This window comes from Asterias rubens, chromosome 3, assembly GCF_902459465.1.
Source record: "Asterias rubens chromosome 3, eAstRub1.3, whole genome shotgun sequence".
Lineage (NCBI taxonomy): Eukaryota > Metazoa > Echinodermata > Asteroidea > Forcipulatida > Asteriidae > Asterias > Asterias rubens.
This window is the reverse complement of record NC_047064.1, coordinates 5,450,226-5,473,850: the sequence shown is the minus strand read 5'-3', so window position 1 is coordinate 5,473,850 and position 23,625 is coordinate 5,450,226. Positions and strand designations below refer to the sequence as shown.

Here is a 23,625-nt window from a genome sequence, read left to right as displayed (position 1 = left end):
TCTGTACACAAAGTTATTTGCGTGCGCCATTGGATCCACATTGGGGCAAGTGGGAATACACCATAACATAATCACCACTCATTTCTTTTGATCATAAATTGCATCTTCAGTGACTTCTTACTAGATTTGCGCAGAGGCATACAAGTACACGGCAGCACCTTTCAGGTAAGATAACTTGGACCGACTCCTTAGCTGATGTCACGTTTTAAGTTTTGGCTAAAATAATTATAATTTCGACAATGAGGAACCCTGTAGGCCTTGTCTTTATATAGGCACTGGACACTTAGTAATAATTACTCAAAATAGTTGTTAGCATACAAACTTACTTGGTAACTAGCAATGGAGAGCTGCTGATAGTATAAACCATTGTGAAAAACGGCTCCCTCTGAAGTAACGTAGTTTTTGAGAAAAGGGTAGTTCTCAATCAAATAACAAAATACTTCAGCTAAAGCCTTTTATTATGCATCTGAAAGCACACAAATTAAAAAAGGGGGAGTTTCGTCTTTCATTTTTTTGTTGCAAAAAATGATGACCAATTGAGCCCAATTCAAAGATTTGTTATTTTATGCACATGACAGGCTACACCAAGTGAGAATACTGGTCTTTTACAATTACCAAACGTGTCCAGTTCTTTTAAGATTTATTCGAAGGTTAAACAAAAAACATCAACACTATCGTAAAGTTATCCAACAGGCTTGATGAAGTCTGCTAGACACACAATAATCTGTTACCCAGATTGTTTTGCCGGCAAACATTTCAAAAAGGAGAACATTTTCTTTACGATATTATATGTTTTTACTTTCACATAGGAGCAATCATGAACATCCTAATCATCTTGTGTTTGTGTGTTGCCACGGTTACCTGCGATTTCCTGGCACCGTTGTATAAAAGTCGGGACCCAGTCCCTAACAAGTACATCTTGAAGATTAAGGTAAACGAAAGATTATAATAACAGTTTCGATTTTAACAATAAGAAACAAATAAATTATATCGATCATCGACGAGATAAATATTAGGAGGCTTAAACAACAATCGCAGGATCCCGGCCCCGCAAACTCACTATGTGTGCTGATTGAAATAAATGGAATATACATTTTATACAATCTAAACCTACAAAACAAAACAAACCCTAACCCTGACGCTAACCCATATCTCAACCCCAACCGTCTAACCAAAACCCACACCCTAACAGAATCCTATCCCAACCCCAACCCTTACCCTAACCCTACAAGAGCAACTTATAAGTTGGCCTAAAATTAAGGAAAAACGTTTACCCCTTATGAATTGTTTTTGCCAAATACTTAACACTGGCATTATCCAAACCCTACTCCTTTACCCCTAGCCTAACCCGAACAGTAACCCTAACCATAAACCAGAACCATAGCCAGAACCCCAAATCTAACCCAAATCCTAACCCTAACCCCCGAACAGTAACACAACCCTCATCCTAACCCTAACCATAAATTGACCTATTAAAAGAGGTGTGTTTCGTTACATTGGTTATCAACAATAGCCCCACTCGTCTTTGCTTTTGTTTTGTATCATTTTTGTTTGTTAACAAAAATTCCTCGCTTGGTTTACAGGACAGTGTTCGACGTTCCTCTTTTCAACGGCAATTTGAAAACAGAATCAGCACGCAGGGACTTAAAATTTCAGGCTTGAAGAGTTTGAACTTCTTGAACGCAATGGTGGTAAACATCAAAGCTGATCAAATTGATTTGGTGAGTCCGTCGAGGCGACTCGATATAGCTTCTTTATGTTGCCAGCAGGCTTTAGATTGTATCTTTATTATTTAAAAGGGGAAAATATAATAAGCTGTTGCAAAACTGCTTATAAACCATACAGTTTTGCCGACGTAGACCTTATTGCAGAATCACTTCCAAAAGCTTCTATTATAACTTTAATTTCAGCTTTAGTTTATTAAACCATTTGAAGAGTTATCGAATGTGAAGACTCATAATTAACTTGTCAGTTTATAAGCAATTGTAGTATTTATAGTTATTAATAATAATGTACATATTTTATATATCTTCTTCGATTTCTTTGTTGTTATTAGATTCGATCTATGGATGATGTGGAGTTTGTTGAGGAGGATTCCTACGTGTATGAGGACTCTGTTAGCTCCTGGGGCCTTGACCGAATTGATCAAGATGATCTTCCACTGGACGATTCATTCAGCCCTCCAGGTAGGCCTATGGGCTCAATGCAATGTTCATGGCAGTGTTGTAGGCCTCGTTACCGGTCTCCACTCGGACACTCTGGCCTTTGGTCTTAGGCTCGACTTGCGGGGTCTTGGTCTTTGTCTTGGTCTTTGTCTTGGTCTTTGACATGCCGGTCTCCCCCTTGGACATGCTGGAGTTGGTCTTGGTCTTGGTCTTGGTTAGTCTTGGTCTGGGTCTTGGTGAAGAGTGTACCTGTCTTGACTAGGCTGGTTCTGCTTCATTCCCGCTGATTCTGCATAAGTGTGACGGTGTTTTTTTTTTTACATGGGACCAGTCTATGTTCAGGAAGTTAAGGCTGGATACTATAATATACTGCTAAACCTTGGTCTATGCTGCACACTTCAAACGTTTCGACTTTAACTTGAACATTATTCCGTCCTTTTTTGAATGACTTATTGAAAAGTAGAGGTTTGAGCTTGCTTATCCAGAACAACCGATATATCATCCCTCAGGACTCAGCAGATACTATAACATATTTATATTTTGTTTTTATGACTTATTAAAAAGTAGAGAGATTGAATTTTGCTCTACCAAAACAAACATCATCACTATTTTATAAACAGCTCCCTCTCTATGAGTTTTATAACCAAAATTGATCATCCGCAGGCGATGGTGCTGGCGTGAACGTTTACGTACTGGATACAGGAATCCACTATACCCATGAAGAATTTGAGGGGCGTGCACATTACGGGTATGACGTGATTGGTGACGGCTTGGAAGGGCGTGACTGCAGGGGTCACGGGACCCATTGCGCGGGCACCATTGGCGGAAAAACGTACGGCGTGGCCAAAAAAGTAACACTCTGGAGTGTTCGAGTTCTCAACTGTAGAGGAAGTGGAGTCAGGTCTGGAACAATTGAAGGTAGTGGAAAAATTAAAATATGAAATCTAATGCTTATTTTCATTTCTCGGCCGGCTCACAACGAAAACGATAACGGAAACGATAACGATCTTGACGTAAAGGGAACGCATTTTATTGGTTGAATTGCTACACGCAGAACACGCCCACGCTCATTCAACCAATCGAGGGCGTGCAACTTTATCGTTTTTGTTTTCGTTCTCGTTATCGGGGCCTGTGTGACCGGGCCTTAAAGCCCGGTTTATTTACTTCTTGCTTTCGAAAGAATAGCTCCCCGTTGAGATGTGCTCAACTTCTGCGAACCATTCACAGCAATTACTATCCTTGAGGCATCAATGGTTGCTTCGCCTTCGCAGGAAGCATGAACCGGGCTTTACTGGTTATGCATCAGTCGTCGAACTCAAACCCGCTTGGCTGAGTGACAGTCGCCCCGGTCGACTTGATTCTAAAAACTCCCGGGTTTAAAAATGACACGGATTCCGCTTTCTGTGTGGCCTCCAGGTTTCCAGGTCAGTGTGAAATTTTTCTTATATATTTGTTACATTTATTTGTTTAGTTTTTTAATATATTTTAAATAATACCTTTTTTATTTGTAAAAAAAATGTTTTGTGGTTGTTCCCCCCCCCCCACTCTAAGGTATGAACTGGGTGATCGGAAACGCAACAGGCCCGTCTGTTGTATCCATGTCACTCGGAGGCAGCGCTTCGATGTTATCAAATAATGCCGTATCCAAGCTCTACAATGCCGGTATTACCGTAATTGTGTCAGCTGGCAACGACAACTATCCGTCGTGCTGGAAATCACCCGCATCTGCACCTAAGGTAACCAAGATAAATATATATTTTTTTTGTTTTTTTAAAGACCTTGGACACTATTGGTAATTGTCAAAGACCAGCCATCTCACAAAGCTGTGAAAATTTGAGCTCTATTGGTCGTCAAAAGTTGCGAGATAATAATGAAAGACCCTTGTCACACGAAGTTGTGTGCTTTTAGATGGTTGATTTCGAGACCTTCAATTCTAAATCTGAGGTCCCGAAATCAAATTCGTGGAAAATTACTTCTTTCTAGAAAACTATGTTACTTCAGAGGGAGCCATTTCTCCCAATGTTGTATAATATCAACCTATTTTGAGTAATTACCAATAGTGCCCACTGCCTTTAAATAGCCCCCAAATCCGCCTTAAAAGACGCTCAATACAAAGCGCTTTATAGATTAACAGAAGTAGAACAAGCGGTCAATAAAACAACAGTTAAAGCGTAAAAAGGAATTCCTTGAACCCCTAAAAAAAACTTGAAAAAACTACAAAATGAAACTTGAGGAGTCTTTAGAGGGAGAGTAAACATAAGCAGGACTATAGCTAATACCCGCTCTTTTCGTTTGTTAAAAAAAAAAACTTTCCCTTAATTATTAGGCCATCACAGTAGGTTCCACAACGGACACCGATGCCAGATCTTATTTCTCCAACTATGGTTCCTGCGTGGACATCTTCGCCCCAGGGAGCTCCATTAAAAGCGCTAGTATAGAATCCAACACTGCCACAAGCACAAAGAGTGGTACATCCATGGCGTGCCCACATGTCTCTGGTAATTACAGACCGTATCCGAAACGGCGGCTATAGCTATACGGCTACGGCTGTTGCTAAAGTGTGTTGCCAAGGACGTCCAATACCCCAACGCATAAAATCTAGCCGTAGCCATAGCTGTAGCCGCTTATTCGGACACGGTCACAGTGTCACCCATTATAATGCGACATAATTTCCTAGGGGTCACACAGTCTCTGCTCAACTCTTCATTTGCAGTATCCCATGAGCCTACTTTGCAACGTGAAAACATAATAATTTGTTTAGCACCCAAATCCCAACCAGGCACAGGGGGAGGTGGGGGTTATTTGGTGACTGAAAGGAAAAGCTACCCACCGAATTATAAAAAACATTCTCACTGTATGTTGTTTTGACAAACTAGGGAAAAACTTTAGGAAAAGCTTGTGAATGATATAGGCCTATAGCCCACCCACCGATTAAAAAGAAAATTGTCACTGTCCATTGATTTGAAAAACTACCTACCGAATTATAAAAACCATGATTGTCGTCATTGTCTATTGTTTAAACAAAAGCTAAGGAAAAGCATGTGAAGGATTAAGCCTATTCCAACCAAATTATTAGAACAGTTGTCACAGTCAATATTTTTGACTTTTTACAGGTGCTGTAGCAATAGAACTTGGAAGGAATCCCAGTCTATCTCCATCTGAGGTTGCCGATACCCTCACAAAGAAGGCACTGGTGAATAAAGTCGTCAACGGTGGGCCAGGATCTGTGAACAAGCTCCTTAGGTTGTGATTATATGGGAATGAAGTGTTTTAGTCTTTCCATGTTTGAGTTTCTAGTTTATTTGTTGTTTTAATTACTCTAAATAACTGTTAGCATACAAAGTTTGTTGGTAATGTACAATGTACAGTTGTTGATTTTATAAAATATTGTGAGAAACGGCTCCCTCCGAAGTAACGTAGTTTTTTGAGAAAGTTAATTTCTCACTTACAATAATAAAATACTTCAGCTGAAGTCTTTTATTGTGCATCTGAAAACACACAAAGTTAGTTTGCAAAAAAAGGTTTGTTGTCTTTCACTATTCTCTTGCAAATTCTTGACTGTCATAGGTTTGCTTATTTATGCATAAATAAAAATAGATCATGATTTCTGGTTATGAAACTAATAGACCTTCCTTTTGTTGATAAACAAACAGCCTTGGTTGGCATGGTCGGCCGACTGTTAGTAAAACACTAAATTGTTAAAACATTATGTTTTAATAAAATTTAACATGTTCTGCAAACTTTCAAGTAAATAAAATACCTCTCATAATTAGTTGTTTTGTTTAAACAAAATCAACAAATTTGGTTAAATTGTTACCAAAAATAGCGATCTTTTCTTGATTTGCACTTATGGCTTTCCATAGTTTTCCAATCTGGGTTGGCTGTGACGTTGCAAAAGAAAGGTCTATAGCCTTTCATTTAAATGATGACGTCATTAACATACACAGCGCCCTCTGGTGATATTATTTTAATAGACTGTGAAAGTCAACCTCGAGAGTACACGAGCGTGTTTTAGGGCAGTCGTTTTTTTAATATAACTTGTAGGTGTGATTGTTTTATACATTTCACCCATTTAACTATTGTTTGAATACAAACAAGCTAAATTTGAAATTGTAAGTAAATTGTTGTTTCTAATTTTTTCCGTGTTCTTTGTATATTCAACTCTTACCGGACCTTTCCCCAAAACAAACTTTTAACCGAATGTGTTGAGTGTGGGTAACTTTTCGGTGACAAGCACAATAGCCGATTGTCAAAACTTGCTTGAAAGATGAAAAACTTGAAATGCATATATAGGTTACCTTGTAAGAATTGAGTACTTTAATAAAAAAAAATTAAAAAATTCACTATAGGGGGTCATCAATCTTAGCAATTTAAAAAAAAAAAATGTTCAGTTAAACCAAAATCATTAAGAGTCCATCCATAGGTGGCGCTGTTCAAACCCAAAAAACACCCGTGCCACTCAGTATAATGTGCCGCTGTTCACGTACACAACAAGCACGTCTTGGAATGTCGAGATGGCAAGAATTTCGTCTGTTATTAATTTTTCGGATCTGCGTTTCCTGCACAGGTCTAAGACAGTCGAGAATATTCTTTGGCCTGTTTGCCAAGTAGGCCATGCGGCGCTGCATGTCTTGAAAACAAATTGCCCAAGCCATCCCTCATTGCCAAAACATAAATGTTATAACAATACTTTGCTAGGCCCATTTGTTTAAGCCAGCCAAGTTATCATACATCCACGCAGCAACTTTGTTTTTACACATTCAACAAAAATATTACAATATCTCACGCGCTATGGTATGCCTTAGTACAGCCAGAACGGTAAGATACCCGCTATGTGAAACCAATGACGTGTTCGGCGGGTATCTTCCTTATTTGGCGCGGCAGAAATTCCTGGCTTACTAATACACGCATTGCAGTCTGTATACCTACGACATAGGTCACGTGATCTGGATATACGACGATGAGGCAGTTGACCTCTTAGAATGTCGGGAAGCCATTGGTCGAGGCGTGACTATGTGGTAAAATCTAGCGCCGCTCTAGACCGTCAAGCTGCGATCTTAGACATAATCTTCCTTTTTCTTATACTTTTGGATTATTTGTATGGCGGCTGACAACGGGATGTTTTTCAACTGTCTTTGGATAGCCTTACCTCATCTTGACATTGGGATAAAATAATAACGCGAGATACCATTGAAGGAGCTGTTCTTACATCCACTAAACTCGACCTCGTTAAGGTAAGATATCCATGATGTTGGAAATGTATTATTTATTTATTTATTTTAAATCTTTAGACATACACAATAATCACAAGTTATACAGGGGCTGTCAAGGTTAAAACAAAAGTTTAAAAACTGTCATCAAAAGATGTGTAAAACCAGACCCCTGCCAACGATAAAATAGAATTATACAATATAAAAAGATTGCACTGAAACATTTAAAAAATCACACACAAGAAAACATTAAAACACAAGCAAAACCAGACTATTGAAAACAAAAACTGCACCAACAACAAAACACCGTGGCGATAAGAGGAAAGGACAACAATTTAAAAATAAAAACCAAAGAATGGACTAAAAACCCTTAAAAAACAATAATAAAAAACGATTTGTAATTGTGCTTATATACATCGGTGTTTGGGTAAAAAAAATACTAGTGCTTATTTTTCTTAATGGGATTTAAGTGGCCCTTATTACATAATGTTTAAAATGAACCACTATTTGAAAAATTGTTTTAAAAACAAATCAAGCAACATTTGAACTTTTCTGTGATGCCGTGTTAACGACAATAAACTAGACAACCAAATGGTTGGCAATGCAACAGTGAAACAGTAATGTATTAATTCAAGCAAGCTGAATACGATATTATACATTAATGAGTTATGCGCATTTTGTTGCTTCTGTCCGTTAACAGTCCAATACGAAATCAATAGGCCTAATTGTGATTTATTTTTTATTTTATATAGTTATTCACCGTAAATCGTCGTTTAAAATTTAAAGAAATGCCAGACATGTTTTGTTTTGTTGGTTTTGTTATCGAGACGTAATCGATTTTCATTATGGGACTGCACGTTCAATAAACCTGCTGTTTAAAATGTGAATCAAAGTTTGTAAATAATTGGATCTGGTAACAATTATTTTCGATCTTAAAAGTTTATCTTCAGTAACAATTTCTTTTAAGTTAATAGTGATTCCAATCGCGGGAGGGCACACACATACAAATCATTATTTAAAAAAACACACACGAACGAAGTCTCAAACAAGTTGTGCTATATTAAAACCAAGATATTTGCAATACAAGTGCTTAATACCTTTGATGTACCACGTCCTTAAGTGCACCCACCCCTCCAAATGTCCCGTATAACCATGCAAATTTAAGTTTAAAGAAATATCGGATACGCCCGGTAAAAAAAGTTAAAAGTTAATGGCTTCGCTGTTTTAAAATGATAATAAAAAGCTCTGTGAAAAAAAAATCACCTGCGTATTCCTCGGTGGGATTCGAGCCCACGACCTTTGCATTTCTAGAGCAGTGTCTACATCCCCGACTCAAATTTCCATTTAATGTCATTTGTGTTATCCTCTCCGGAGATATTATGGGGGCGTGTTTTAATACGAGTAGAATAACACATTCAGTATTTAAATTTGCTGACATGTTAATTATCACTTGTACTTGTAATGCGACTGTAATCGGCGGTTGAATACACAATGTTATGATAAATGTTGAACATAATAATTTGTTAGACGCGTTAGTCTAGAAGAAAAGAACAAATAACTTAATGGTAGCACTTAAAGACCATTAAAACAAAACAAAATGCATGAGATTTCGTAGCAACAACTACTTCATCTGATGCAATGAACGTATACCGGTACCATGATGCATGTTATGATAAATGCTGGCATACGCTGTTACATTGTATTATGATGAGACGGGATTCTTGACCGCTTTGCTCACGATAACATAGGTCCAATGATCAGTAACCAGTCTAGTGGTTAAAGTGAAATGACTCAGTGGTCTGGCCTCTGTCTCCCCTAGCATGCATCATGATACCGGTATGTTGCCCATACATGTTTCAAAATGTAAAACACATGACATGTTTATTTTGTTTACTTCATGCGGCTGCACCGAGTGACATTTCACATTCGATGACCGAATGCAGTTTTCTCTCTGTTGCGCACTGGCATACCTCATACATTACTGTACCAAGTTAACAGTATATAACGTCAACATTATAACACAACATAAAAGCTAAGATCGAACACTCACGTGCGATCTACCGGTCCATGTGCATTCAATAAAACATAATTTCAATTTAGGAAATATTATATCATATTTGTTTAAGAAAACACAAAGATAAAGTTTAAGAACTTTTGTAGGCTTGTAAAATTGGCAAACTACAGCATTTCATTTCAACTTGAAAGCAGTAGAACAAAATGTTCATGCGCGTTGGTTTTGGTCAAATTAATGGACAGGTAAGATTAACAAAATATTGTCTCAAGCAATAAATTACACAGGGCTTAAAGAGACTGGACACTATTGGTTATTGTCAAAGACCAGTCTTCTCACTTGGTGTATCTCAACATATGCATAAATAACAAACCTTTGAAAATTGGGCACGATTGGTCGTCGGAGGTGCAAGATAACTAGGAAAGAAAAAACACCATTGTCACACGAAGTTGTGTGCTTTCAGATGCTTGATTTCGAGACCTAATTCTAAATCTGAGGTCTCGAAATCAAATTCGTGGAAAACTACTTCTTTCTCGAAATCTACATCACTTCAGAGAGAGCCGTTTCTCACAATGTTTTTATATACCATCAACCTCTCCCCATTACTCGTTACCAAGTGAGGTTTTATGATAATAATTATGTTGAGCAATTACCAATAGTGTCCACTGCCTTTAAGCTTGTACATTGTTGCTGCGTTTGGTAAACTTCGTCATTTTAATTTCCTTGCAAACTTAGTTAGAATAATTCCCCCAGCTAAAACCATGATACAAAGGTTTCGCTATGAGACTTTGAAATTCCAACTGCATCAGACTACAAACCGACTGGCACGTCAGGATCCATAGTGAAAGATTTCCCCGAGTCCAAAACGTCATGAGCCAGAATTCCTTTCAGCAAACTCAGTAAATTCCAAGCATACCGCTGAGCACAAGATGCTGATTCTGACTACGTGCCAACGTATTAATAGTCTATACCTCTTCATATTATAAGATGGCTATATTTACATCTGAAGGAACATATTTTGAATATCTTTATGATGTTTAGATTATCTCGTTTAGTACTAACACCAAGATATTATTATTGTCTTATTTATATATCTGAGTAGGCTAAATGCTTGCAGTAGTACACAAGTACGTAATTAACGCAACCTTCTTTTCACAATTTGTCTACCTCAAGATTTATAATTTACATCAGGAACATATTTTGAATGTCTTTATGATTTAGATTGTATCGTTTAATATTTGCACCAAGATGTTATTTATGTCTTATTTGTATGTCTAAGTGGGCTAAATGCTTGTAGTAGAATAAGTACTTAATTAACGCAACCTTCTTTTCACAATTAATAATCTATAGGCCTACCTCTTCATATAAGATTTCTATATTTACATCAGGAACATATAATTGAATGTCTTTATGATGTAGATTATCTCGTTAATATTAACACCAAGAAGTTGTTATTATCTTATTATTATATATAAGTAAGTCATTATGCGTATGAGGTATAGGAGGTCCTTAGCAACACCCTTAGCAACAGCCGTAACCGTAGTTGCAGACGCCAATTCGGATACGGCCGTCTCTTCCGTTACCCGACTAGTGTATCATTATAACCGAACTCACACCTACGGTGTCCCAGGGAGGCCAAGGTTTGAAGGATTTGTCCTTGACACAAGGTTTCGATTGGCATACTCCTGCATTGCAACACTGAATCTTGGGGAGGAATATTAATCTTACTTCGTTGTTGTTTATTTATTTATTTATTTATTTTGTATTTATTTAATATTTGTTTAAATATTTTTTTGGACAAATTTAAGGATGTCCCACAATTCTAGTGGAATATTTAAATGCTGCTGTTTCACTGTCAATAAATAGAACATAATATATCTGGCAATGCAATAATGAGTTAAGTTCAACTTAATGGTCTATCGCAGTCACATGTTGGTTGTCTTATTACTGCTGTTCCAATACCAGTTAGGAGGGGCAACACTCTTCCTCGGTACGTGTTCCAGATACTCAAGTTGGGTCTGGGGCCCGCTTGATGGCCCGGGAATTTTTCTAACATTTTGGTGCTCTGTGGGACACTTCAGAGGCATTTCACAAATAGAGTTTTACACGGATTTATTTGCCTTTTAACGAAATTGTTTGGTTAAAAACACCGGACACTATTGGTAATTGTCAAAGACCAGTCTTCTCACTTGGTGTATCTCAACATATGCATGAAATAACAAACCTGTGAAAATTTGAGCTCGATAGGACGTCGGAGTTGCGAGATAACTATGAAATAAAAAAACACCCTTGTCACACGAAGTTGTGTGCTTACAGATGCTTGATTTCGAGTCCTCAAAACTTGAGGTCTCGAAATCAAATTCGTGGAAAATTACTTCTTTCTCGAAAACTACGTCACTTCAGAGGGAGCCGTTTCTCACAATGTTTTATACTATCAACCTCTCCCCATTACTCGTTACCAAGTGAGGTTTTATGCTGATAATTATTTTGAGTAATTACCAATAGTGTCCACTGCCTTTAAATTCCTCAAGGAGAAACCGGTCGGCTATAAGCGGCCACTAAATAGCAGCCTAGCCTGGATGTAGGCCTGATTGCTAGACCAATGAGAAAAATACAAAGCCTTAATAATGGCGTGGGGCCCTACTGTAGTGCACTGGAAATGTTAACGTCACATTCTCACAGGTATGAATTTAGGTGCTAGCAGGATTGAAGAAAGGAAACAAAGTAGAAGTGTTAAACGTGTCTGAAATATACCTTGAAAAACTTGATTCAACTTCAAGATTCTGAACTCTACTTTTCATGTTGTCTCTTTGCAGGTCCTTGCATTTCACTTTTGGCAGGTTTTCTCGACGGAGAAGTTTCACTATAGTCTCCCCGAATCTCCCCGTAACGGATGAACCCATTTCTGGATGTCTATTCACACCAGACGATCACCCAAGATGGACAACAATAATAGGCCCCGAAGCATGGACCCCAATACACTGGAGGCCCTAGCTTCCTCATTGAGAGACCTGAGTGAAGATTACAGCATGTCACCGTACCGTCCTCGGACTGAGCGTCGTTCGTTGACTCGCTCTGAGGGGCTAGCCGCTAATACCTCCAGCGTGACCGGAACCTCCTCTTCATCGACTCATACCACACCCGCGGAATCGTCCTCGGGTACGGCGTCCCCATTGACAGCGAGGGCCTCGGTAACAGCAGCGACTTATCCCATAGCATCAAGTACTGCTGCACAATATCCATCCACAGGTGCCAGTTACATGACTCCATCCAGTGCAGCAGCGTCTCATCCGTACACAGGCTCAACCTCGAGCTACGGGGATCGATCTAATACCTCTTACGGTGCTACATCCGGGGTGGGTTCATACAGCGTGGAACCCCGGGGAAGGTCTGCGTCACCATACACTACTGGTGTAGCTACAACCTTCACAGCAAAGCCGGTGTTGGAGAAGAAACCCTCCCGAGAGGGCAGCGCAATTAAGACTATTTCGCGGCAAAGTTCCCTCGGCAGTTTCCCAGACAAGTATAAATTCACGGATGAAAAGCAAATGGCCTCCATGATTTCTGGATTGCAGGCGCTTTATAAGGATAAACAGTTGGTAGATGTTATTCTCTGTGTGGGTGACGAGGAGTTCCCATGTCATCGTTGCGTCCTGGCCTCTTCGAGTCCCTACTTTCAGGCCATGTTCACTGCAGACCTGGCCGAGAGTAGACAGGACAGGATAAGCATAGGTGTGGTTGATACTCCATCTCTGCGTCTCGTCCTAGACTATATCTACACTACAACTATTGAGATTAACGAAGACAACGTACAGGGCCTCCTACTAGCGGTCAACATGTTCCAAATGGATACCCTTCGAGACGCATGCGCACACTTCTTGGAAAGACACGTGACTCTGTCCAACAGCATCGGCATCTACTTTTTTGCCGTTGCCCACGACTGCACACGTCTGCAGGAGCTTTCCATCGACATGATCAGTGATAACTTCACTGAAGTCTGTAAGGAAGAGGAGTTCCTACAGCTCACCAAAGATCGGCTGATTGACCTCTTGAGTCGCGATGACCTCAATGTCGACCAAGAGGAGACTCTGTATGAAGCATCAATCGCCTGGGTCAGGGACGATCTCGACAACAGACGCGGTGATCTCCTTGACGTCATAAGCCACGTGAGATTCGCTCTGATAAGCCCGTACTACATTCATGACGTGGTAGAGAGAGATCGACTTATCGTCCATAATAAATCAGTTCAGCATCTGATCGACGCTGCCCTGCAGTACCACGTTCTGAGAGATCGCCGTCAGGACTTGGACCTGACCAAGTTGAACACCAACACCAGAAGAGGGATGCCCATCAAGGACATGTTTGTCTTCCTCACACATCACGTAGAGTCCATACCGGAAACGTGGACGAATGACCGTTACAGAATCAAGCCTCTACCCGACATGATAGAGTACGCTGAGTGCGTCGTCTCCGGGGAAAACAACCTCTTCGTCGCTGGTCGGTCGCCGCAAGAGTTTAGCGGCAGACGCTTCGCCCAGCGTCGTGGTGGCCTGTTCCAATACGACCACTTTGACAAGAAGTGGCTACCGCGTGGTGCGATGAATATCCCGCGCAATTATTTCAGCATGGCCGTACTAGACGGTATGATCTATGCAAGTGGTGGGGCCAGTACGGACGGTATCCTGAATAGCATGGAGTGCTACAACACTAGTACCAACGTCTGGCGTCAGGTCACACCGATGCCCCAAGCTGCCAGGAGTCACTGCATAGCTGCTGTCGGTGGGAAGCTCTATGCCTTAGGAGGTGAGACTAATGACACTATCCTAGACAATGTCCAATGTTATAACCCACGCTTCGACTCGTGGACTTCTCTTAACACCATGATTCTGCCACGTACGAGTTCGGGAGTTGCCGTCCTGAACCGAGAGATCTACATGCTTGGAGGGAGCGTAGCCCTCGGTGAGAAGCAACCTGAGAACATGCTGAAGTCCGTGGAGATCTTCAACCCGGACCGTAACGAGTGGAGATTCGGCCCGGAGCTACCGGAGGGTAAGGTGAACTACTGTGCGGTCAATCACAGCGGGAAACTCTACGTGTTTGGTGGCGACACGGGGGAGGAATCAGCAGGAGTAATACAGAGCAAGGTTTACCGACTTGATGTTGAGAACTTCTCCTGGGTTGAAGACAAAGGTGACTGGCCAAACTTACAGCCACCTTTTAACTGTGTCTTGGCACGACTGAACAAAAACTCGTAAAATCAAGCCGCACAAAAAAAGAAAAAAAAAAAAAAGTAGACCTTATAGGCACTGGACACATTTAGTAATTTTCAAAGACCAGTATATTCCCACTTGGTGTAACCCAACATATGCATCAAATAACAAATCTGTGAAAGTTTTGACTCATTTGGTCGGTCATCGAAGTTGCAAATAGAATGATAAAAGAAAGACAAAACCTTGTTGCACAATTATGTGTGCTTTTCAGATGCCTAATTAGAGGGTTCAGGCCTGAATCTTTTATTATTGGAGTAGAAATTGCCTCTCTAAAAAAAACTTCATTACTTCAGAGGGAGCCGTTTCTCAAAGTGTTTTATATAGCTCTACATTGTTCGTTACTTAGTGGGTTTTTTATTTTGAGCAATTACCAAAAGCGTCAAGTGCCTTTAAACTGAAGGACCTATATAGCGACATGTAACAGTTAACACTTAATCTCAGTTGAATGTTTTTCACAAACAATACATTATTTTAAACTTATGAAATGTGAATGGCCCCACACATTGTGATCTTCCTAGACGTTTGTAGATGTATATCCTGATTTGATGTAATGAAGTGTATAATGGTACATTAAGTAATGCCTGCTATATGTCATCGCAAATAAAACAGTAATTCGTTTTAGTAATATTATGCAAATACAGCTTGGATAAATATGATGACCAAACTGACTAAGAGGAATTGTATGATACCCGAGGTACTATGCAAAAGGTGACGATATCAGTTCAAAGATTTTAATTGTTATGTTGACTGTGTAGTTCATTGATGGAATAGCGCTTTTAAAGTGCCTCTTTGAGATAAAATCAAGTTCTCCTTGTCTAACACGTTGGTAGCTGTGTAAAAAAATTATTTAAAATGCAAAATGATAATATTCACCCGTCACTAATGTAGTGCACATATAGAATCTTGACAAGACACTGTTGTCGTAGTTCCAACATGCTATACCGTAGTTAGACAAGCCTGGTTAGTTTTTTCATGTAACCCTCCTCTTACCCCTCGCAACATCCATTTAACATGGTAAGACCAAGAAGCACTACAAAGCATCACATGATAAACATACTAATAGCAAAGTCCGACTACGGGTGCGTTCGTTTTAGCTTCCCTGGGTCGACCCCAGTCTGCCACGGTACGTTCGAATAGCTTTGACGGGGCTCACTGGGTCAGCCCCCAGTGCCCTGCTTATGGAGTGGGTCACGAGGGGGTGACCTGAGATGCATGCCGTCACCACGAGAGGGCGAGTGTGATTGTTCAATTAGCTCTTGTCAGGGGCTCACCCGAGTGAGTACTGCGGGGTCGACCCAGGGAAGCTAAACGAACGCACCCATAAATTGGCCTGAGAAATAATGTCCCCGGAGCTGTTGTCCCAAGTTAACATGAAGGGGTTGATCAAAAGAGGGCGCTATCAGAAGAAGAAAAAACTGTACATAGTTTGTCATTTGGTGGACATAATCGCAGGGGGCAGAAGCTCCTGAGTAATAATAGACCTCAAATACCCCAGTGCGCAAGCGTTGACTGTTGAAGAGGTGCATGTTGGTCTAGCTTGCGGTCAAACTAGATCGCTAGCCATACCAGAATGCACCTCGTTCCACGCCCAATGTGCGCGTACCGAGTATTTGCGATAAGGTATATGGCACCACGTTGTTAATAACAGCCTCTCGTGCCCTCTTTGAAACCATACGGTCATTTAGCATTTATTATAGATCGACTAGAGAGTTAGTACCTGCAAGGGGGTTGAGGAGATTCGGGGTCGATGGGCGTTGGATTTCAACGATGACACCAAACTAGATCCTATCTGGGTGGAGTCGTATCATTGGGAGCCACACTACCGTCCTGTACGTGATCGTATGGTATTTCACTGACGGGCGTGGACTGTGACTTCCACAACATTGTGCCCCTGGCTTTCACCTCCCTGGTTTAGGTTTAATCTTTTAAAATTAAGCTTTCAACCTGTATGCATTTAACACTGTGCACTATAGTGTGTGATTCAGAAAACTGTGTTATCTACCCTTCTTCCAATAGAACTGCATAAACTTTTCTTCAACCTTAAACTGCCAAAAGCTGGAGCTCGCAAAATTGTTTTGAAAACCCTTTGAAAAGCAAGCCAAAATATGTCAGTGAGTTCAGGTGAACTTGCGAATGTGTGTACTATGATGATGACTTCGTAAGCATTTGGTCAAGTCAAGAGTGGCTCTAACCCCAGTACCCCTTTTCACTTTTCTTCGCCATGGTAACATTAATTATTGTAGAAGCTATAATCTATGACTATCTTTCAGATTAATGAATGATTGCCAAAAACCTGAGCAAATAATTAATACATATCAATATAGTTTTATTACATTTTTGCCCAGTGCATAGATTGGACGTTAGTGGTAGCTTTGCAATTGGATTAAGCCATTTTTAAAACTTAGCTCTGAATGTTGCACCAGCCATTCATAATAGACCTATGACGAAACCTCCATTACAATAACCTTTTAGGATATTAATTAAGCAGCCTTAGAAACTAACTAACTAGTCATAATGTCTTGTTTCATGTCATATTCATCAAGCAAAAAAAACTGTCAAAACTTTTACTTCAGATTAGGCTGCATAAACCAGTATAACATTATATTTTTTAGTTGTAAAATAAATTGACCCTCTTGTGGTGAAAAAACCCATCTGTAATGAGTGACTGAGTTTTATCAATTTGGTTGAGAGTCCATTGTTTTTTTTTTTGGTTTTTTTTAACAACATCATCAACAGTGTTGTTTTGGGTCACAGTATGCAATGACAGTATTTACACACATCGGTGTAAGGGTAAAACCAAAATAGGCCGAAAATTATTCACCTCTAATTTGCAAATTTTACATCTAAAAATCGCTGTGATTGTGAACCCAAAACTTGCGCGCGCATTCTTGAACGGGTTGGTTTCACAAAGCCGACAGAGGGCGGCTTAACGAATATACCACTATTATTGTGATCCTTGCTTTATAATGAGATGCAAATCATGAAAACCATGGACAAGTAGTAGAGATGTGTACGCACAATTCTATAATATTTCAAGCTTACAGCATTTTCTACAATTGGATACTGTTTTAAGTTTCCAAACATTGGGAAAAAACACAATCATATTATTATTTCAATACGAAAAACGACAAAATATTTCACACATGCCACGGACAAGGCATAACTTACACTGCAACAAGCATAACCAATCGTTCATTTCTGATGGACGTAAGATTAAAAATGTCGGGATCCGTCATGACAATAATTAATTTGTATCTTCTGATTTGTTAACCTCATATACTATGTTTCATTGGTGGTTTTTTGTGCAATACCTTGTGACGGTATGCAAACATTTCAGCTAAAAACTCCACCCCCCCCCCAAAAAAAAAAAAAAAAAAAAAAAAAAAAAAGGCCGGTCTAATATTGAAGAGACAAACAGTGCGTTTGAGGTTGAAGTCAGTAAAGAAACAAAGAAACATACAAGATGTTACGTTATGAAACGTGTCAGAATTGTAAATGAGGGGGCAAAGTTTGATTCCAGTTTTCTTTTTCTCTTCCCCGATGGTGTCGCCATTTTAATCCGAATTATGTAAAATAAAGATAATAAAATAAATAAAATAAAAGATGCATTGGTCCAATGGTGAGACTTGCTTAATGATTCTATAGTATTTTCTAGTAGTAGAAAATGGGCGGTCCACGAAACTTAATGTTAACCTTGGAGTCCTCTTTGTAGAGGCAAACATATAAAATGACTATAAACACTATAAGTGAGACATGCGTTATTAGCCCGCATATATATTAAACACTAATTAAACGTACCAAGTGTTAATTGCCTCGAATAATAATTTGTCTTTTGGCTGACCTTCCTACAAATGGTTTTAGTTAATTGTCATATTATCCTTGAAAGTGTTTATGACTGACGTACAAAGCCCACCTTGGATTGAATAAAGCATGCAGGTAGTTCTTACCTGTACTGCGTGACTAATTAGCAGCTAACAAATTGTCGTACTTACCTGAGTCAATTAGTTGGTTCACTTCCTCCAACACACGACGAAAGAAATTCAGAGGTCAGTGCTTTGGGCATATTTTCCTTCATTCCCTTCTAATTTGTGTAGCCTACTTCATTTAATGCACTTTTGACTATTCTATCAATAATTCTAAAGGAAGTGTTGTTTCTTTTCAACGGGATAAGAAGTTGTTTCAATAGTTATTTTTGAATAATTTATTTGATTTAATTTTATTCGCTTTGCTTTGATTTGTTGTTTTAAATGGGTTAATTCCAGTGTCGATAAATATCCTTTCTCAATAAAGTTCAGATAGTGTTTTAAGAAGTTCAGATATTCTTTTAAGACTATCTGAACATTGAGACATTAGAAAATTCGAGGAAACAACAAGGGAAAACCTCCCGCATGTAGACATTACACCTTCTCTCTTTGAAAACACGTATCACACGTTTAATGTTCAAGTTTTAGCAATATTTTCATTGTTATTGGCTTATGTACTCTGTCTTTATTTATTTGTTTGTTTATTTGTTTAATTCTTTGTTTGAATTATAACTACTATTCATAATTATAATAATTGTTAACTGATAAATAAATACAAATTATATCACTATTTTTTTTTTGGGGGGGGGGGGTGACGCGCTTTACCCAAACCTGATCGGTTTAGTAAATTCTTTATTGATCGGTTAGGGTTTATTGACCAAATCAATCGCCAGTAGATTATTACACGCCATGCTGATCAACATAAAACTAAGTTGTTATTGACCAATGATCAAGAGTCCCCATCTATCAGTGAGTCGTCACTTGAATTATTAGTGAGTCGTCACGTGACTTAGACCAGATCTGAAGTGCTTAGTAAAAGTGCTTTATAAAGCTGGCCGAGTTGAGTGTGTTGCCATCGGTGCTTGTTCCCTCCTGCCTATCGTGTCACCATGAATCGTTGTATCGCTGCGTTGCTACTGCTCAGCATTTGTCTGGTAGTCAGCATTTCTGGTAAGTTAAACTAATCAGACCAAGTAGGTATTGCACTGAGTGTCAAAGGAAGTACACACCCAAAATAAAAATGAACAACTGTTTTTGGTAAATTGTACTTGCCTTAATTAAATTTACTTTCTTATTTTGTATTTTTGTATTTATTTATGTATTTTTGTTCTTTTGTCTTATCCTTGATGGGCTTTGTTTTCTATTGTTTCTTTGCTGTTCTGAACCTAAACCAAAAACTGTATATTTTAAACACAGGTTGTTTTGGTTGAAATGTTTTTGTTTTCAAACAGTTATTATTACAACCATACAACCATTATTCACCATGCAAGTCATCATGCACGATATGCAAGAACTAGTGACGTGGTGATGGCGTGTTTGTTCTTGTTGTTTCGTCTGAATTAAAGATGTCTATATTAATGGTTGTGAATAGTTTGTGTGTTACCTGCGTTTGTATCTTGCAAGGAAATTAATTGTGAAACAAGTTATCAAAAATAAATGGGATAGATTCTTAAACGGAAAAAAAATGAGCATTGGCTTTGTGAACTAATAAGTTAAGATTAGAAATCATCAATCAATTATCTATCTTTTCTTAGTTTTTTTTTTTTAGTTCTCTTGCGTGTTGTCATTGTTGGTGTTTTTTTTTTTCCGTGTTTGTTTATGTTTTGCTTTATTTCCCTTTTTGTATGGTATAACCACTGAATATTTATTTTCCAACCACTGTCTTTAAATTGTTTATTCTACTTTAGGCACTGAACTTAATGTCGCATCTTGTCAGCAGCTTGCCGATCAGGTTAAGAGCGAGGGGTGAGTGACAAAACATGCATAATTTTTGTGTATTTTTATTGCTTAATTTTCCTGTCTATTCTCAGTTGTTCCTGGCAGTGTTTATAATGGTACTTGTCAATGTCATTTCTTTAACAACTTGTGTAATAGAGATTTTTTTCAAATTCATACGTAAATACGCCATCAAAATGTACGACATGTAAAACAAACGCCGGTTTTTGCGCCAGATGACCGAAAGTGTAGCTGCTAAACACACCACCTCGATTCATAGAGACTATTAAGACATAGGGTGCGTTCGTTTAGCTTCCCTGGGTCTACCCCGCGGTGCTCAATCGGGTGAGCCCCACAACAGCTAAACGAACGACCACTCAACGCTCTCGTAGTGACGCCATGCACATGGGGTCAGCCCCAAGTGACCCACTCAACAAGCAGGGCACTGGGGGATGACCCGGGTTAGCCCCTAGAATGACGTCAAAGCCTTTTGAACGCATCGGGGGCGGTCCAGGGTCGACCCAGGGAAGCTAAACGAACGCACCCATTACGGCCGAGTTCTGGCGGTTTATTTGTAGTTAGTCAACAGTCAAAAACAAGTATAAGATCGCTGTTTTTAGTTCATCCGGTCAAACGACGAAGTGATAGCGCTACGAAAAGTGATTCGGTGCTGTTCAATTTGTTTTTATAGTCGGAAACCTGACGGTAGAAAGTAACATAACTTTCGACCTTTACACTTTGGGATGATTATAATGGGTCAAATGTTAACTTTCAACTTATCAAAATTAACTATAACAAACTTTTTTAGATTAATTTTGCGTCTAATTTACTCATTCTCTTGAGATGCTGCTGCCATTTTGTAAAGTGTTGTTCTTGAACCCCCCCCCCCCCCGCGAGGAAAGCTGTTCTCGTGCCTTCTTCTCATCCTTCGGGCATGATGAGAGAACAGTGAGCCAAGCAAGAACACACTGCCCGAACTCAGTCATAATAATTGTTTGCTTTCTTGGTGCAGTAAGAAGCGATGGGATGGACCCTCACACAAATTCTGTGGTGAGACATTGAATGAAAAGAGGTATGCGTACTGTACATGCGGACTTGTACCGAGGAAGAGGGAGCTCGAACTGTCAGGTAATACTAATGATAATACTCGCTTCTTAAATAGCGCTTGATCACACCACTAGAGGGGCGTTTCAAAAGCGCACAGTATTTTTTCATCCAGTGATGTGGAGCTATACGAAAAGTATGAGACCTATTCCTTTAAAGCATCGTGTACTGTCCCTTTTCAAATGATCATTAATTTGCGTGGTTTAAAAGCTGAACTTCTGGTATGTCAGCAAATGAGTTATTTGTTCACCTAAACTATCTATACGTTTCTATAAAGAAACACGTTCACTATTTTGTGTTATAACACACTTCTTGCTCGTTCTGTATTTTGGTTGACTGAAACACAGTCATGTGGGATGAACCAATATAGGCTAGTGATTTAGTCTTTGAATATAGCGCCCGCGGTAACAGCGCCCTCTCTTGACTTGAACCGTGAACAACAACTACAAACTCCTTTTTCTGTTCTTATTTTACATTTAAGACCGAGCTGTGTTATAAAACACATATTGACTGGCATAATTCGGTAAATAGTGTACGTCTGTTCCCCCTCGGGCCTGTGAGTGACCAGAGAGGGGCCTATTTCACTCGGCCTTCGGCCTCAGGAAATAGGTCGCTCTTCCGGTCACTCAAAGTCCCTCGTGGGAATAGACGTATACTAGTTACCTCGTGGCCAGTCAATATGTGTATATTAGGCCTGGGCGAATAGTGAAATTTTACGACTCGACTAGTCGCGCCTCATTAGTTATAGACTATGTCGCGACTAATCTTCAATTCACAAGACGCATTGCGGCAATGCTGAAGTGCTGCAGTTTTTTGAGAAATTAATAAAAAACAATGTCACGAAAATATTTCTCGTCTCGATAATTATTTTATTTGGCACCCACTATCCTATTTCACTTTTTCTTCACTATGATCCGATAACATTTTTCTCAGTAATACGACAATTATTTCAGCATCTACAACGTATTTAACAGTTTTTGGTATATAGATACAAGTACCTCAGCAACTAATATTTTCAGGGAAGCTTTCTACCACCATTTCATCAAACCGTGTAAGTTTAAAGGCAGTGGACACTATTGGTAATTACTCAAAATAATTATTAGCATAAAACCTTACTTGGTAACGAGTAATGGGGAGCTGTTGATAGTATAAAACATTGTGAGAAACGGCTCCCTCTGAAGTAACGTAGTTTTCGAGAAAGAAGTATTTGTCCACGAATTTGATTTCGAGACCTCAGATTTAGAATTTGAGGTCTCGAAATCAATCATATGAAAGCACACAACTTCGTGTGACAAGGGTGTTTTCCGATTGAGCTCAAATTTCACCGGTTTGTTATTTTATGCATTAATGTTGAGATACAGCAAGTGAGAAGACTGGTTTTTAACAATTGACAATAGTGTCCAGTGTCTTTAATGTAAATATGTGAACACTGTGTTTTGTGTTACAAAAAAAGAAGAACCCAAACCCTTGAAGTTAAAGTCATTGTTAAATATTTATTCATTGCTCAGAGTTCCTGAACCGTGGCAAAGCAAACGGCTTTTTGTCCGCGCGTAACGTCCAGAAACGAAGCCTTTCCGAAGAATGCTGTCACGAAGGTTGTTACTGGGAAGAGATTGAAGAAGTATGCTAAGATGACATCCCGAACGGACCTCAACTGACCCTTAAATTTGATTTTAAATAATAATATAAGTATCTTTATGTTTGGTGTGGTCACTTAAATTAAATTAATCGTTTAACTAAATAATTATTTTTGGATGGATCTTCATTACAACGTGTCTATATGGAAGAGATGTGAAACGTATCAACTTCTGTTATATCATAAAGAACTCTGTTTTTTTGTTTGTTCAATACAAATATAATATAAAAACAAAAAGTACTTTGACTTTAGATGCGTAAGCTTCTTTATGCACATTAATTCGGTATCAATAGAAATCATTTTATTTTCTGGATCTTAATCATTTATGTTGTTTTTGTTTGTTTTGATTAATTGTAATTGTGCAAAATGTAAAGTTTTATAGTCCGTGTACAAAATGTAAATAAAGAACGATGACCTTAAAAAATGTTTCGTTTGTACGATTTATTTTCGAAGCGCTCTAAAAACAAAATGTTGCGGTAAAACAACCATTG

At 39.0% G+C, this 23,625-nt stretch overlaps 3 protein-coding genes across 3 annotated transcripts; all 3 read left to right on the top strand.

Annotated features, from left to right (window-relative positions):
* The first annotated feature begins 817 nt into the window (after positions 1–817).
* Positions 818–5,439, top strand: LOC117287995 (aqualysin-1-like). The gene is made up of 7 exons (XM_033768660.1): positions 818–931; positions 1,584–1,721; positions 2,057–2,186; positions 2,829–3,083; positions 3,717–3,901; positions 4,492–4,663; positions 5,279–5,439. Exons 1-7 carry the CDS (start codon positions 818–820, stop codon positions 5,413–5,415), a joined length of 1,131 nt encoding a protein of 376 aa, XP_033624551.1. The 3' UTR covers positions 5,416–5,439.
* A 1,752-nt stretch (positions 5,440–7,191) lies between these two features.
* On the top strand, positions 7,192–14,669 carry LOC117287795 (kelch-like protein 3). Its single transcript, XM_033768312.1, has 2 exons — positions 7,192–7,399; positions 12,203–14,669. Exon 2 carries the CDS (start codon positions 12,296–12,298, stop codon positions 14,639–14,641), a length of 2,346 nt encoding a protein of 781 aa, XP_033624203.1. The 5' UTR covers positions 7,192–7,399; positions 12,203–12,295; the 3' UTR covers positions 14,642–14,669.
* A 4,875-nt stretch (positions 14,670–19,544) lies between these two features.
* LOC117288508 lies at positions 19,545–23,539 on the top strand. Its single transcript, XM_033769396.1, has 4 exons — positions 19,545–19,629; positions 20,367–20,424; positions 21,407–21,522; positions 23,007–23,539. Exons 1-4 carry the CDS (start codon positions 19,569–19,571, stop codon positions 23,126–23,128), a joined length of 357 nt encoding a protein of 118 aa, XP_033625287.1. The 5' UTR covers positions 19,545–19,568; the 3' UTR covers positions 23,129–23,539.
* Positions 23,540–23,625: the final 86 nt, after the last annotated feature.

Bases quoted from the DNA above. Each gene is read 5' to 3' on its own strand.
- LOC117287995 (XM_033768660.1), top strand. From the start codon at position 818: ATGAACATCCTAATCATCTTGTGTTTGTGTGTTGCCACGGTTACCTGC. The intron at 3,084-3,716 runs GTAGTGGAAAAA...CCCCACTCTAAG, and splicing joins CAGGTCTGGAACAATTGAAG to GTATGAACTGGGTGATCGGA. The intron at 3,902-4,491 runs GTAACCAAGATA...CTTAATTATTAG, and splicing joins CACCCGCATCTGCACCTAAG to GCCATCACAGTAGGTTCCAC.
- LOC117287795 (XM_033768312.1), top strand. From the start codon at position 12,296: ATGTCTATTCACACCAGACGATCACCCAAGATGGACAACAATAATAGG.
- LOC117288508 (XM_033769396.1), top strand. From the start codon at position 19,569: ATGAATCGTTGTATCGCTGCGTTGCTACTGCTCAGCATTTGTCTGGTA. The intron at 19,630-20,366 runs GTAAGTTAAACT...ATTCTACTTTAG, and splicing joins TCTGGTAGTCAGCATTTCTG to GCACTGAACTTAATGTCGCA. The intron at 20,425-21,406 runs GTGAGTGACAAA...TTCTTGGTGCAG, and splicing joins GATCAGGTTAAGAGCGAGGG to TAAGAAGCGATGGGATGGAC.